This window comes from Ovis canadensis, chromosome 2, assembly GCF_042477335.2.
Source record: "Ovis canadensis isolate MfBH-ARS-UI-01 breed Bighorn chromosome 2, ARS-UI_OviCan_v2, whole genome shotgun sequence".
In the NCBI taxonomy this organism is placed as follows: Eukaryota; Metazoa; Chordata; class Mammalia; order Artiodactyla; family Bovidae; genus Ovis; species Ovis canadensis.
In genome coordinates, this window is record NC_091246.1 from 68,681,727 (window position 1) to 68,697,695 (window position 15,969).

Sequence of the window (15,969 nt, forward strand, 5' to 3'; positions counted from 1 at the left end):
CAGGACACTCATTCCTGCAGGACACAATGCTGTGTTTTTAGGTTAATCGTCCAAGGATATTAGAGTTATTTTCAATGGTTAATGAATAGCTTCTAAGAGCCTGCTTCATTTAATTGTCCAAAGGCCAGTTGGTCCCAGAGCATATAAAGCCGTGAGCTGGCTAATGAGAGCATTCTCTCTGAGCAAGGGAAGAAGGGGAGTGGCAGGCTCGGGGATCTGGGCTCCAAAGGAGCAGCGATGCAGAACAGAACCTGTCTAGTTCTCTGTGTCTTTGCCCTCCTGATGGGCTTCCTGATGATCTGCCTGGGGGCCTTCTTCATTTCCTCAGCCTCTCTGTTCAACTGCCAGGGGAACTTGACCCTGGCCTATTTGCTTCTGCCTCTGGGGTTTGTGATCCTTCTGAGTGGAATTTTCTGGAGCACCTACCACCAGGCCAGTGAAAGCAAAGGGGTTTTCAACCGTGTGCTCAGACAGTATGGTGCTCAGGGGGCCCTGCCCCTGGCCACAGTGGACAGGTATGTGCTCAGAAGCCGGAGGACTGGGGAGGGCTGTGGTGTGGCTGAGTTCTGGAAAAGGTCAATGACTTTTAATCTACTGGGGAGCAACTTACAAGTCCCATGGGGTTAGCAGGGATGTGGAGAAATTGGAATGTTTGTGCATTGCTAGTGGCAATGTAAAATAGTGTAGCTGCTCTGGAAAATGGTATGAAGGATCCTCAAAACGTTAAACGTAGAACCACCATTTGATCTAGCAATTCCACTTCTGGGTATACAGACAAAAGAAGTGAAAACAGGGCTTTGAACAGATACTTGTATATCAGTGTTCACAGCAGCATTCTTCATGATAGTGAAAAGGTGGAAACAACCCACATATCCATCTAGCAGATGAATGGATAAACAACATACAGTACATACAAAAGATGGAATATTATTCATCCTTGAAGAGAAAGGAAATACTGATGCACCTATAACATGAATGAACCTTAAAGACATTATACTAAGTGAAACTGGCCAGAAATAGGCCCCCAAAACAAATACTATGTGATTCCACTTATATGAGGTACCTAGAGCAGTCAAATTTCATAGACAAAATGTACAACAGTGATTCCCAGGTACCAAGGGAAGGAGGGAATGAAGAGTTACTGTTTAATGAGTACTGAGTTTGAGTTTAGGATGGTGGAAAAGTTCTGAAGATGAATAATGGTGATGGTTATAAAACAATGTGAATGTATTTAATGTCATTAAACTGTGCACTTAAAACAGCTAAAGTGGTAAATTTTATGTTATATATACTTTATGACAATAAAAATTTTTGATTAACTTTAGTTACAATTAGTATCAGACAACCAAAAATCTCCTAATTTTTGGCTAAACACAGAATCATTTAGGGATAAAACCCCAGGCATCATTCTTCAGATACAGACAGGCTGCCTGCGTGCTTGCTAAGTCATTTCAGTTGTGTCTGACTCTTTGCCATCTCATGGACTCTAGCCTGCCAGGGTCCTCTGTCCACGGAATTCTCCAGGCAAGAATACTGGAGTGGATTGCCATGCCCTCCTCCAGGGGATCTTCCTGACCCAGGGTCTGAATCCAGGTCTCTGTCATTGTAGGCAGATTCTTTACCATCTGAGCCATCAGGGAAGCGAGACTCCATAAACTCTTTGTCCTCTTCATCTAAAATATTTTAGCTACTCCATGTATCTTGAATATGAGTGATTAGCCATGACAATTGATTTTTGACATGATGCTATGATACATGATACTATATTTAATAAGATACTAACTACAATGACCAAAATCTATTTCCAATGTTATTATACTAACTGCAAAGTCTTTGGATTTGCTAAAGGAAATTAAAGGTGAAGTGACTGCAGAAGATGCTTCTAGAGTGATGTTTTCTCTTTTTTCCTTTGCTATAAATGTTATATGATTGCCTCTAGAATGTGAATCTTGATAAGAGTAACTGATTGCCTTAAAGATGTAGCTTAGATTTTTAAGCACATGCATACTATTGTACTGAAACACTTTAAGCGATGGTGTCACAACACCCTCATTTTACTGCCTCTTTCCGGTACATCTCATAGATGCCCAGCCCACTTAGCATGGCTAGGGGGTCAGTAAATGGTAAGTCACACTTCTCAGAAGTATCTTCATTTGAAAGGGGTACCTAGATTGAGACTTCAAAGCAAAGGGGTCTGCAAAGGTGGAACTCAGGACACTGGGACTGTGAAGTGGTGTGGGGAGGGCGGGGGCTGGGAGAAGTGGACGGGATCTGGGGCAGGCGGCAGTCATCCTGGAGCCTCTCAAATCACTCCAGGGAACAGCTCACCTTGGTGTCTTCAACGCTTTTACATATGTGCCCCATGACACGGCCTTGGCTATTCTGAGTGAAGGCTGAGATTTATGCTGCACAGTAGATGGCTCCTTCAGTTCCTTGGCTTTGGGCCTGGTAACGTTTGGAATGGAGCTGTGGCTGCAAATGGCAGTCCTTGTTCTGTTGTGGTTACGCACCACAAACACTCCCTGCAGGCACTGGAAGGGTTCACTCTATAATCACACAGCTCAATCAAGCTCACCCTCACTCTTCTCCACTTCTGTGCCACCCTCTATCCCATTCATGATGGAGAAGCCAGAGGATTTAGCAATTAGCAACATTGGGCAGGATTACTGATGAGTACATCAACTCTTGCATGAAAGGCTCCTTTAGCCATCAGCCTGTTGGCATGGAAAGGGCCGCTACTGAAATCTATATAAAGCTGTCAGTTGGAATAGTTTGAGAAATCAGTATTTTGTGTGTGTGCATGGAAATGGGGCAGGGGCGAAAATACTTGAAATGTGAGTAATAGGGAAGAGAAGCATCTGATATTGTTCAGGAATCTTCATGGAGCTGGTTTTCATTCATTATTTTGTTGGCTGTGAGGCTCTGAGACCATGAGTACAGCTGACTAGAAGACGATGTGTGTGAATGGGGACAAGGATGTGAATGAACTAAATAACTGGTTAGAGAGACAGTCCACAGTCAAGGCCTGTCCCATACCCCTGCTAAGGATCTCCTGCTGAAATTTCCTGGTTCCAATGAGTAAGAGAGAGGGGATAATGTGGAATAACCCACTGGGGAAAGTATGACTATAGAGGCATACATCCCATGGCTGATAAAGAGGGTTTTGCTGGATGAGCAGCACATTAAAGAAAAAAAAAAAAAAAAACCTGGGATGCCAGGGAGGAAGAACATCTGTTTCAGAATCAATGTTTTCTAACAGTTTAGCTTCACACAGTGTGATTTGGGAGAGGAGGACATACGCCTCCTTGGCACAACCTGCTTAAATAACACACGAATGTTTGTGGCATTTTGTCCCCCAGACCAGGCTTTTACCCTCCAGCTTACGAAGAGAGTCTTGCTGCTGACAAGCAAGCCTGTCACACAGAGCAAGAGATCTCAGGTGCTCCTCCACCTCTGTACACAGAGATGGGCCTTGAATTTCAGGATGAGGATGGGGCCCACCCAGAGGACCCACCACCCTATGACGAGTCTGCGGCAGACGGGGTGGCAGCAGCAAGGCCGTGGCAGGATGCTCAGAGGCAAAGCCAAGAGTGCTGAAGCAGGGGAAGTGCGCCAGCCCTCACGACGCACCCTCATGGGAGGCAGCTACTAATAATAAACACAGGCAGGGACTGTGGGAGGAGAAGCCACATCAGCAACCCCAGAGGAGAGCTCGCAGCGGGACCCTGTGAGGCCAATGCGATTCCGCATGTGTGCTTGGCCTGCAAGGGCACGGTGGGGCACCAGGCAAACATTTCAAAGGATTCGCAGTCACCCCAACCCAGGGAAGCTTTTGGACTGCAAAGGTTTTGTGAGAGCTCTGCTCCTTTCTGCTCATCCCCAACACTTCTCTCATCTCCTGACCGGCAGCACAGAGGAAGAGATGCCGTTTGGACACCATGCACCTTCATGGACTGCATTACAAATACTCACAAAGGGAAAAGGCAAGCTGGCCACCAACGGTCATTATCGTTTAAATTGTGGGTTCTGCTGGCTGGTTTCATAGTTATCCTCATTTACCGTACTGCCAGTGGCACGCTAATTCACACATTGTAAGAGATTTGCCCCTGGAACCCATGAATGTTACTTTGTATGACTTTAAGTATGTATATTTTGTTTCTGTCTGAAAGGAAAGTGACTTCAATGCTTACTTTCAAAATGGTTCAAGCACAAAGTCTTAAATGAGTATTTTAAAAATGGGATGGTTTTACAAGCATATATAGAAGATTTCCTAGAGACTCAAGTTGAATAAAGAGAATATTCAAAAATTCACAATACACAGGATTCAGGGGAAAAAAAGAATTTGTGCTAGCCATAGGTTGTATTAATACAGAAGACACAAATCTTGAAAAGCTTTAAAATACCCATGTATTTCAGTGAATCCCCTGTAAATCTCTAGGATTTGAAAGAAAGGAGACTAGAGTGTAGTACCTTAATTATTAACAGACAATTCTTTGTGTCTCAAAACATAGATCCAGACACTTTTAGATTTAATACATTTATTTTGAAGCCCAATGCTTCCTCTTCAGCTTTACTATGTCTTATGATCTTATTATAAGTTTTAATACATGAGGACAAGGCAGGTGGCAGAGTGGTGGGAGGATACACAGCCTGATGCTTTAGAGCTTGAGAAAGAAACTTCATCTCTCTGGGCCTCAGTTTCCTGCCCTGTCAGGTGAGGACTTTATGCTGGGATTAATATATGACAATTATGGAATACCTTTTATAAGGCACGCTCTTTACTACAACTGTTTATGCTTTTTATTTAGCCCTCATTATAGTCTTTAGAGATAAGTGCTGTGGTTATTCTCATTGCAAAGATGCATAAATTGAGAGTTCGAGAAGTTAAACCTTTCCAACAACATAGTTATTTCCACGAGGGTGAGGAAAGGTCCATAGAAGAGCAGGGAAGACTTTACTTCACACTTCTGTGCTAGGTTGTGCTAATCCTGTCTTACTTCCCTCCTTCCAAGGAAAAGTTAAGACTTATCTCCCCCTCAGGAAGTAGGCCCTAACAGGAAGGGGAGCCCCAGGGTAGCAGCATTATCTTAAAGCCCTTAGAGGCAGCAAAAGTTGCTTTAGTGTTAACCGCTGGCTTCTCTTTTAAAATGTAAATAAACCCTCCTCCGTTTTTCTGCGGAGCTTGGCCCTCACCAAGTTGTAATTTCCTTTCATCTGATTGTTATACCATGATGAAAGATACCTCCTTCTGATAACAGACAGCCTTGGTGAAGGGCGCGGGAGGGCTTTGGATGCTGGAGGGAGAGATGAAGAGCTTTCGAGGAGGCTAGGGTTGTAGAGATGAGATGGGGACCCTATGGCCTCCTCCTTCTGTTATTGCGGAGCGCTCAGATGAAGCATGTCCTGACACTCAGGAAGCCATACGAGGAAATCCTGGTTCCTTTACACAAAGTAGGACTTTGGGCATCTGTGATTTGAGTCCTTGACATCAAGAGCATAACTGGACATGAAGGTCACTCATGGTTGTCCAACAGGAAGGTGGTCATTTATTAGCAAGGCAATTTATAATTTCTCTCTTGTCATCTCTTTCTATTCCTCTACTGAGACGGTGATCCTGGAATTCTCCTTAGGGTCTGAGCACATTCACTGACTAGAACAAGCTCTATCACTGGGCTTTTGTCCAGAATTTGAATTTGTAATAGATGTTTTTTCCAAATACTACTGAGACAAATGTAATTTTCATTTATATGAGAAAATTGTCTTAATCTCTTAACTGCAATAAATTTTGTACTTAAATGTTTCCCCTTTTCGCTGTTTTGTATCAGAAAAAAAAATCAATAGAGGAGCATAAGTCAAAGTTTTATTCTCCATGTGAAACTAACAGCATCTAGATGGGTTAATCTCGCAAAGCCTAACAACCTAACTACTGAACGTCAACTACTGATTCAGAAAATAAGCCCAGTGCTTTTTGAGAGGACATATGACTAACAGGTGTTAACTGCCTTTTAAAAACACAAAAACAAATACACTCTGAAGCAAGCATCAAGAACATGATTATTACCCACAACAAATTCTGCCTTTCAGAAGCTATTAAAACCCACTGGGCAAATCAAACAAACGTGTCCTGTTGTGATTAAGAAGAATTCGTTGCCCAACCCCTCACTTCCCCAGAGGATTCACTCAGGAGAAGTAGACAACCTATCCCCTTCTCCTTCTAAAGTTTATGATAAAATTAATAAAATTAATACCATGAACTGAGAACCACGATTTTGTGAATGGCAGGGAGGGCGCTGAGACTGAGAAAGTGCAGGCTTTGCTGGTCCCCTCCTCTCCAATGTGAACAGAGGGCTCACGTGTCAGTGGGGAGGGGAAATGCTCAGAGGTGTCCTCGCCATTATCAGGTCTCTCTAAGTAGCAAGTGAAAGTGCCCACCTCCGCCCCCAAAGACGAGCATGACCCGGCCAGTTAGGACAGTGTGGGGCATCTTTCACACAACCGAGGTGTCAAGCGCACCTTTTTGACCCCTCCACTCAAAAACTCACAAGCACGTTTACCAACAATCCTATCCATCCTTTAAGATTTTACTGAAACACGCTGTCTTTAGCGAGGTATCTCCCCAGCTCATCCATTTTGCAAGACACCTACTAGGTGCTCAAAGACATGGAAAGACGATAAAAGACATGGGTTTACACCGCAGCCCTTCAACATATTCTATAATGCTCCATGACAACTTAGGCTGATTCACATACCAAGTGGGCCTGCCGTCAGCCGCAGGAGCCATCGGCTGTTGAAGTCTCCAGCCGGTGCGAGTGGAGCAGGCGTTCCGCTAAGCTCTGCTGCCTTGGATAATCTCTTGCTGTGTGTAACTGTTGAAGGGCCAAAGACTGAAACACTAGCAGTAAGTTCATTTCCAAAGGTGCATGATTTCTGTAACCCTTCACCACTCAGGAATGGAACGCTCTTCAAGGCTGGTATCTGGAATATCAGCGCCCATGTGTTTCACAAGTACCTGGTGCGTGATCAACCAATGAAATGGAGGCACCTGTTGTAGCCCTACCAGTTTTCACAGGTGCGTTTCAAATTGCCCACGCCCTACACAAGTGATGGACATGTCGTCGGGTAAATCCCACGCCTTACATTGAGCCACACTGGCCAATCAGAAGTTACCACGCCATTAACCCTGTTATTGCCTATGCGGAGAACGCTGGCTCAGTGCAGCCAACTGTCAGCCCATTATGCCGCCGTGGGACGGGTCATCAATCTGAGGCTTCCTGTGCAGAAATCCTTCAGGTCACAGGCAAACCCTTCAGCCTGCAATGTTATTCAGCACTATTCATCCCGTGAATATGGTAGATGTGGGCTGCATCTCAGATCAGTAAAATTGATAAGAGATCTTATTTTAATAATGACTGTCTATCCATTTCCAAGGTCAGTCAATAAACTCAAGAATCACAGATGAGGCAAAACAACTTTTTTGATCTAGGGGGCTGGCTGACACTAAGCAGGATATTTCACGTCCTTGTTCCCCTCCCAGTAAATACCTCCCTGACACACATACACACACATCTCCAAACACCTCCTGGGTGGGTAGTGGCACTGCCCTATTTGAGAATCACTGCATTATATACACTGTTGCTTGCCACTGTCCTGGGGGCATATGGTGTAGTGAGTGAATCTCTCAATACTAGCTGATCACAAGGGTGGTCCAGACAGTTGCCACATTCATTGTCCCTTCTAGGATCATCTCCTCTGGTCCCCACAACATTCTTGGACCTCTCTAGTCATTTACTCTTAAGTAAGACTGGCAGTTGCAGCTCTATCTTTAAGAAGACGAGGAACATCATGTGCACAAGGGTGATTTCCTGCCCTTCACCTCTCCTGAGGCTAAAGCAAGAGGTCATCCACATACAGCTCGGCAAGAGAAGCTTGGATTCTATGAAGAGCAGAAATCATACTTTGGCAATGTGAATTTGAGCAGGATCCAGAGGCAGGCTGGGTCCTTTGGCAACCTTGCTGAGAAAAAGCTCATAAAAATACGTGGCTGTGCAGCTGCTGCTTTCCAAAGCTGGACCCAAGCATTTGCTCTGTCTGATACACATAACGCTGTGTCTGCTTCAATCCCATTCATCCAAGCCAACCTCTCACTAGACCCAGAGCAAGCCTCCTCTCCAGTCATCCTACCTCTCAATTTCCAGTCTTGTTCTTGCTGCATTCACCCCTGGTGAAATTCTGTAAGTGATTGTCAGGCTCAGGAAACTCCGCTCTTTGGGAAACACCTTGGTTGCCTAGTGCCTTCCGTCTCTGAGTCCATCTTTCTGTGCACTCTCAAACAGGCTGCTTGTGCTGCCGTGAAGTTCATGTCTACCTGATTCTTTAGCATGTTTACCACAACCTCCTGTTTCCAAACCACAGACTCACAGGAGTAGTATTTTATGCACGCATGTGCTACACCAAGAAACCCAGGATGCCACATAGAGTAGTTGTTCAAGGAGTGCTTGCTGAATGAGTGAATGTATATTTGGGCTGCTGGACACACATGACTCCATGCTGAAATAAAGAAACAGAATTTTAAAGTGAGGATTGATTTACCTGGGGACTTCAAAGTTAGAGATGATGAAAAATTCAAAAACTTGAGAAAAAAATTGAAGAAAAACATAGGCTTTGTTAAGCCTAAGGGTGTGCCTAGTTGTGCTGGCCGTCATGGACCTCCACTTTAAACACGCCGAGAATCTAAGCAACAAGACAAGTTGTATTCCATCGTTGATGAACTTTATAACTAGTTCCTTAGACTCTCAGCCACTCTCCTGCTATTTTGAAATGAAGATACTTGTGATGAAAGGTTAGATACCATGCTTCTGATGCCTAAAGGCAGTTTTGAGCATTGTGCCCTCTCCGTTCTATTTACTAAATTCCCAAGGTCATCATAAGGAAAACCAGCCCTGCAAGAGTTCCGAAAGGCAAGCCTATCAGAAGAGTGACCACTACTGGAGTTTCTCAAATGACAAAACAAGCAAAATCCACAATTCTTACATAAGGCTGAAATCAGAAATTTCTTTTATTGGCTAATACAGAAAGGTCCTAGCAAGTATCTGACAGAAGCATAGATAGAAAATGGAAACAATACCTTGCTGGGGATGTTTCCCTGCTTGCCCTAATCTTGACTACAGCAATAACACACTGCTGAACAGTCAAAGCGCATCACCTTATCTCACCAGTGACACGGCAAGTGACTGCCGTTCCCAAGGAAGCAAAACACGTGCAAACAGGTCCCGTGAACCCAGGCTTCTGGCTGAGAGGGCTGATGGAGGCTGCCAGGGCTGCAATATCCTTTTTCTGGGCCAAGAAAGCCAATTGTGACCCTCTGCTCTCCAGCAGGGGACCCCACCCTCCCCTCCATCTCATTAGGGACATCACCCGGTGCCACCAGTCAGGTTCTCTTCCAGCATCCGCTTCATCTCCTACTTGTGGAGCATGTCACTGTCTCCTTTTACAGCCACGATAAGTAAGATCTGAACCGTGTCCAAACAAGTGCAGACCCTCACTGGGAGATAAGACAGCAGAGAGAGAAAGTCAGAGAGCCGATGTGGTGGTATTTTGCCGTCTCAGTGGGAATCAGATCGACCCATGTATCAACCCATGTGATATAATCAAGGAAGGGCCTGAAAATGTTCAGCATTCATTCTCAGAATCCTTCCAGGAAACAGCCTCCCGCCTGCATAATGAATGGCTGAATTTGAAGGAATGCAGCCAGCTTAATAGCTAATACTATTTATAAAATAAGAGAGAAAAAACACCCTTTGATATGTTTTGTTGAAAGTGTGCCATTGTGGTTTGTGGAAAGCTCTAGAAGATGTGAAGAGGGTGGCACAGGGATTTTGGAGATGGGAAGGAGAGTGAGTGGCCATAAAGTGGTTGGTGGGCATGAGGTGGGCTACTAGGAGTTGTACAACTTTTGCCCAAGGGAGATATAACCTGGGATGAAAAGGAGGAGAGTCTTCTTAGGTCTGCCTGAGGGGACCTGGGGTTTAGGGTCAGCTGACTTCTGGCATTGCCCTCTCCACTATTCCAGAACCTTCTCTCACCTGGCACCAATGATGCACAGATGCCCTGACTGCTCCTGGACCACTGATTCTCTCTCCAAAGGGCAGATTCCCTCTTGTGACAAACCACAGGTATCAAAAGGCAGTGTGGCTTTCACAGACAACCGAAGACCCTGTTGCATTGCAGAAACTGACTAAAACCCAAACAAAACAGATTTTTTTTTCCCCACCTACACCCACCCGCCCCCCACAACCAGCAAATCATTTTTTTTCAAAGTCATAAGAGGCACAAACAGGTAGCAAGAAGGCATGAGTGAAGTGTCCCCCGCCGAGCGCACTCTTTGGCCCTGGTGAGTGATCTTTCCTCCATTCAGGTGATGACGGTGGGGCCCCTCCGGCCGGTTCTCTCGTGAATCTGGGATATTTTCAGCGCGATGGCTATGAGAGGGCTCAGCACTGCCTGAAAAAGAAGGAAGAAAGTCTGTGAACAACTCATGTCAGTCACAGGAGGGACGCAGGATGGGTTTCTATCCAAGCATCTGGATTCAGTTCCAATTTGCGATGCATAGGCAGTCGTCACAGGGCACCCTTTCTCTGGTCCTCGGTTTCCTCTTCTGTAAGAGGAGGCTGGGGTGGGCAGGGTGGCAGGGAGGAGAGGGACAAGATGATCTCCAAAGTCTTATCTAGCTCTGCAAACACTGCTCGAAGACAGGAACTTGCACAGTCCAACTACTGGAACGTTGGAGCGTTCTAGGATCAGAGTGCTGTCATTCAAGGAAGTTCAGAAAACCCCCCAGTCTTCCTCTGCGACAGCGCCCTCCTCCACATGTACACACCACAACACACACCCTCCCCCTCTACATGAACTTGAGGAAAAACATGCATTCTCTATCCTAAGTCCACGGGCCTGAAGAACCTTGATGTTTTCGAGAAAGGCCAACCCTTCAGCTTGTGCAGCAGAAAATAACAGCTTGTCTCCTCCCATCTCGTAACACGGCGGCTCACAGGGCAACTTGGTGTCCCTTAGGAGGAGGCAGGGAGCTTTGAGGGCCTAGGGGATAGATTCTTGGAAAAGCAAAGGACATGAAGGGGAGTATGAATTGTGTCTTGCCCTTCAGCTGCTCATCATTTCATGGGAAGCAGGCAATATTTTCCAAAGTGAGGAGTGCACACTGTTCAAGATGGTTTTAGGGGGTGCTGGGGATTATTTTCCATGGTGCACTGGACATGGTGCTTGAACACTGAGCAAGTCACTGTTTTCCATTCTTCTTTAATCTTCCTAATTTCATCAAAGAGAAAATCTACTTGCTGCCAATCTTTAACACATTTATCAAGACAGAACATGCCTCAGGCAAGAGTCAGTGAGAGAGAAGGCAATACTGCTGTATGTTTTTACTGAATTCATTCTTATGGCAAATTTTATTTATCAAGGGATTACTCTTTTATTTATCAAGTGAGTTTATCAAGGAATACTATTTTTTTCCATGGAGAGCACTGATGTAGTTTGTTTGACATCACTGTAAGTTTCAAGATTAAGGATTTTCTATGCCATACCTTTACATGGTAGTACCTATTGGCAAGAGGTGAGAGCAACTCAGTTGTAAATCAATACTGTAAACACTGCAGGTGTTCTCTTAACAGATCTCTGCTGAACTCTACAGATGAACCTATCCTCCCCGTTTCTTCTGTAAAACATCCTGACTGATGCCACTGTTCTCTAACACAGTCACCTACTTCTGCCTCAGCAGCTGAGCTATGTGCTTATTAGGAGTCAGTTACATTTGTTCCTAAACATGTTAATACCTGTTGTACTTGTTATTGAAACTTTGAATTTATTAAATTATATGTAAGGCAGTGAAATGTGAGAATAAATAGGAAGAGTTCTTTATATGAAAATTAAGTTGAGTGCTTTGGGAAGAATTAGATAATGGTGATTAGTTATGCCTGTCAAGTTACATTTGAGATGTAACTTTGAGATTCTGTAAAATATTGGGGAGAATTTTTTAAAGTATAGAAAATTCTTTTTTCAGATTGCCTCATAAGTGGCTTTAAGTTCTCACTGACAATAAAGAATTTAAAGTGAACATTACAGATGATGAATTATGAGTGGGAATCTTTTGAAGAAAGATAATCACACCACCAAACAGTACAGACCTTTCCTATTCAAAGAAAAGGTCTTGGACCAAATTCTAGCATATATATATATAAGCAGTCACATCAAGAAAGCAGGAACTTTGTCTAATTTAAGGCTAGAAAAGTGCCTGCTACTTAGGAGGTGCTGAATAAATATTGATAGAATAAAAGAATGCTATGTCAGTTTGAAAAATTGAAAGTAATTTGTTTTGTGCTAAAAATACAATGGTCAAGATACAAATGCATTTATTTTATTTTATTTTTTACATGTATTTGTTTTTTTTAATCTTTAATTCTTACATGCGTTTCCAAACATGAATCCCCCTCCCACCTCCCTCCCCATAACATCTCTCTGGGTCATCCCCATGCACCAGCCCCAAGCATGCTGTATCCTGCGTCAGACATAGACTGGCGATTCAATTCTTACATGATAGTATACATGTTAGAATGCCATTCTCCCAAATCATCCCACCCTCTCCCTCTCCCTCTGAGTCCAAAAGTCCGTTATACACATCTGTGTCTTTTTTCCTGTCTTGCATACAGGGTCGTCACTGCCATCTTCCTAAATTCCATATATATGTGTTAGTATACTGTATTGGTGTTTTTCTTTCTGGCTTACTTCACTCTGTATAATCGGCTCCAGTTTCATCCATCTCATCAGAACTGATTCAAATGAATTCTTTTTTACGGCTGAGTAATACTTCATTGTGTATATGTACCACAGCTTTCTTATCCATTCATCTGCTGATGGACATCTAGGTTGTTTCCATGTCCTGGCTATTATAAACAGTGCTGCGATGAACATTGGGGTACATGTGTCTATTACCTCTTAACTCTCTTTTTGTTGTAATGAACCAAGCACTTGTCCCTTGTCCTGACCATGTCATAGAAGAAGGCTTCCATGGTAATTACGAAAACTGAAAGGAAGGAAACACATTTTTGAAAACTCCCTACGAGAAAGACCTTAAACATGAGAATCCCCACTCTGAGCCCCAGGTCAACCTGACCCAGAAACTGTGGAACCATTTGCCCCTCAAGAGACTGTGAGGGTTTGGGAAGAAGAGCATCCGTGATGATCACCTTGGAGTGAACATTACTTGGAGCCTTCCACATATTTTGTAGGAAGCTAGGGAATTCTGAGATCCCTCAATATGCCCAAGTGTGAATTTTATGCCAGCCCTGTGAAATGGGAGCTTCAAGTCATGATTAAGGATCATAAAGTAATGTGTGTTTGTTCTTGCTTGAGTGTGTGTGTGTGTGTGTGTGTGTGTGTGTGTGTGAGAGAGAGAGAGAGAGAGAGAGAGAGAGAATGTGTGTATTTGTGTGTGTACATAGAATGCATGGTCTAGCATGAATGGTCACACCAAGAGGGTAGGAACTTGGTTTTATTTAGGGCTAGAAAAGTGCTGCTATTTAGGAGGCGCTGAATAAATGTTGGTGGCAGAAAGGAGGCTATATCAGTTTGATGAAAAGAACATGATGAGGCTGATAGACTTCTGTGGCTATTCAAGAAGGGCACTCTGGGTGAGCAGGAGGGTCAGAATTTTTACTATCACGTTTTTCTTTAGAAATTACATCTTTAATATATGTGAACTCCAGATACTGCTCTCATATCATCTACCATTCATCATGAAAGAGAGATAGGGCTAAAACTAAGATCATGGCATCTGGTCCCATCACTTCATGGGAAATAGATGGGGAAACAGTGGAAACAGTGTCAGACTCTATTTTTTGGGGCTCCAAAATCACTGCAGAGGGTGACTGCAGCCATGAAATTAAGAGATGCTTACTCCTTGGAAGGAAAGTTATGACCAACCTAGATAGCATATTCAAAAGCAGAGACATTACTTTGCCAACAGAGGTCCGTCTAGTCAAGGCTATGGTTTTTCCAGTGGTCATGTATGGATATGAGAGTTGGACTATAAAGAAAGCTGAGTGCCAAAGAATTGATGCTTTTGAACTGTGGTGTTGGAGAAGACTCTTGAGAATCCCTGGACTTCAAGGAGATTCAACCAGTCCATCCTAAAGGAGATCAGTCCTGGATGTTCACTGGAGGGACTGATGTTGAAGCTGAAACTCCAATACTTTGGCCACCTGATGCAAAGAGCTGACTCATTTGAAAAGACCCTGATGCTGGGAAAGATTGAGGGCAGGAGGAGAACGGGACGACAGAGGATGTGATGGTTGGATGGCATCACTGACTCAATGGACATGGGTTTGGGTGGACTCTGGGAGCTGGTGATGGACAGGGAGGCCTGGCGTGCTGTGGTTCATGGGGTTGCAAAGAGTAGGACATGACTGAGCAACTGAACTGAACTGAATCTTCCTGAGGCAACTGGAAAGGCTCTCAGATTGGGGAGTGAGAAGAGGGATGAAAAATTAGAAGCCTGTTGATATGAGATTTCTGAGGAGCTACTGGACACAGCACCTGAGAAGCAGAAAGGAGCACGGGATGGTCTGTTTTGACTCATTCACATCACAGATGCGGAAATGGAGTTCACAGACGAGATATGATTGGCCCAGCGTCACATGTCTGTCTGGTGGCTAAGCTGGGATAAGTAACAGTGGTTCCTCCTCTACTGCTCTTTCTATGACACAGTTTTGAACGTGAGACCTGTGCATGACAAGGAAAACTGGAGTGGACAAGATGAGCCTAAGGGGAGAGATGGGAGAAATAGTAGGATCATCAGCCCACTGTACCAGCCAAGTCCCATGTCAGATAAGGGGCCATGTAGACAGTGGGGAGAACAGGGGGGCAGTGGACAGTGGGGAGAAGAGCATTTCCAATTTTGTGAATGTACTAGAAGTTCCAAGATGACTCTTCATGAATAAAGGAAATAAACTAAGAGAGACAACAATCCGTTAGAAATAAAGCCTCTTTTTTTTTTTCTGTTTCCAGTGTCTCCTGGAGTGCTTGACACAGTTTTTCTACACTCGAGTAGGAAACAGTGAGTGCTCATTCTGCAGCCAACTGTGTCAGCAAGGCATCCACTCAACCATGCTCAAACCATGGTTCTAGTGTTCTTCCTCTACCTTGGATGGTTGAGTGGAGTCTGCTGTTATCTTGAGTTAATAAGCCTAAAGAGGGAAATGGAGTCTGTCTCTAGTTAAAATTTGGATACTTTGTTTATTGTGGATTATTTTTTTTTGCATTAAAAAAAAATATTGCATTACAAATTTATCTTGAGTACTGAATTTTTTGGCACTCCCTTAAATTTTGCACCATGCTAACCTCACCCTCATCCCAAGCAGAACAGTACCTCTTAACCCCTGAAGATATAATGTCCTATTCCATGCAATCTATGAATGTGAGCTTGCTTGGAAAACAGATGTGATTAAGTGAAAGATTTTGAGATGAGAAGATTATCCTGAATTTTTCAGCTGGGCCCTAAATGCAATGGCAAGAGTCCTTACAGGAGAGAGTCAGAGGGGCATCACATGCACACACAGAGAAGAAAGAGATGAGACGATGTAGGGATGTGGTCGCAAGCCAAAGAATGCCTGCAGCCACCAGAAGATGGAAGATCAAGAAAAGGATCCTCTCCCAGAGCCTCCAAAGGGAGTGTGTGCCTACCGACACCATGAGCTCAGAATTCTGGCCTCTTGAACTCTGAGGGAATACACGTCTATTGTTTTAAGTAACCCAGTTTGTGGTAGTTTGTTACACAACAGCCAGAAGAAATGAATACATCCTTCCTTTTCACAATACCTCCCCAGTCTTCTGCCTGCCCCTTGTCTCACCTCACTGTGCCCCTTGAATTCTGAGCAGGTAGCCCACATTCTCTTCTCCATTTTC

General features: G+C 44.1%; 3 protein-coding genes across 3 annotated transcripts in view; 1 reads left to right on the forward strand and 2 right to left on the reverse strand.

The window, feature by feature from the left end:
- PABIR1 (PP2A Aalpha (PPP2R1A) and B55A (PPP2R2A) interacting phosphatase regulator 1) overlaps positions 1 to 8,321 on the reverse strand; it is a 289,879-nt gene extending 281,558 nt beyond the window's left edge. Inside the window, exon 1 of the mRNA XM_069576384.1 lies at positions 8,182 to 8,321. The gene's annotated coding sequence lies outside the window, so the exon portion shown is untranslated. The remainder of the gene's footprint in view (positions 1 to 8,181) is intronic.
- On the forward strand, positions 131 to 5,800 carry TMEM252 (transmembrane protein 252). The gene is made up of 2 exons (XM_069576386.1): positions 131 to 515; positions 3,360 to 5,800. Exons 1-2 carry the CDS (start codon positions 238 to 240, stop codon positions 3,595 to 3,597), a joined length of 516 nt encoding a protein of 171 aa, XP_069432487.1. The 5' UTR covers positions 131 to 237; the 3' UTR covers positions 3,598 to 5,800.
- Positions 8,322 to 9,031: 710 nt separating the features above from the next.
- PGM5 (phosphoglucomutase 5) overlaps positions 9,032 to 15,969 on the reverse strand; it is a 206,777-nt gene continuing 199,839 nt past the window's right edge. The window contains exon 11 of the mRNA XM_069576376.1: positions 9,032 to 10,500. Within this exon, the coding sequence (XP_069432477.1) occupies positions 10,411 to 10,500 (90 nt within the window). The 3' untranslated portion in view covers positions 9,032 to 10,410. The remainder of the gene's footprint in view (positions 10,501 to 15,969) is intronic.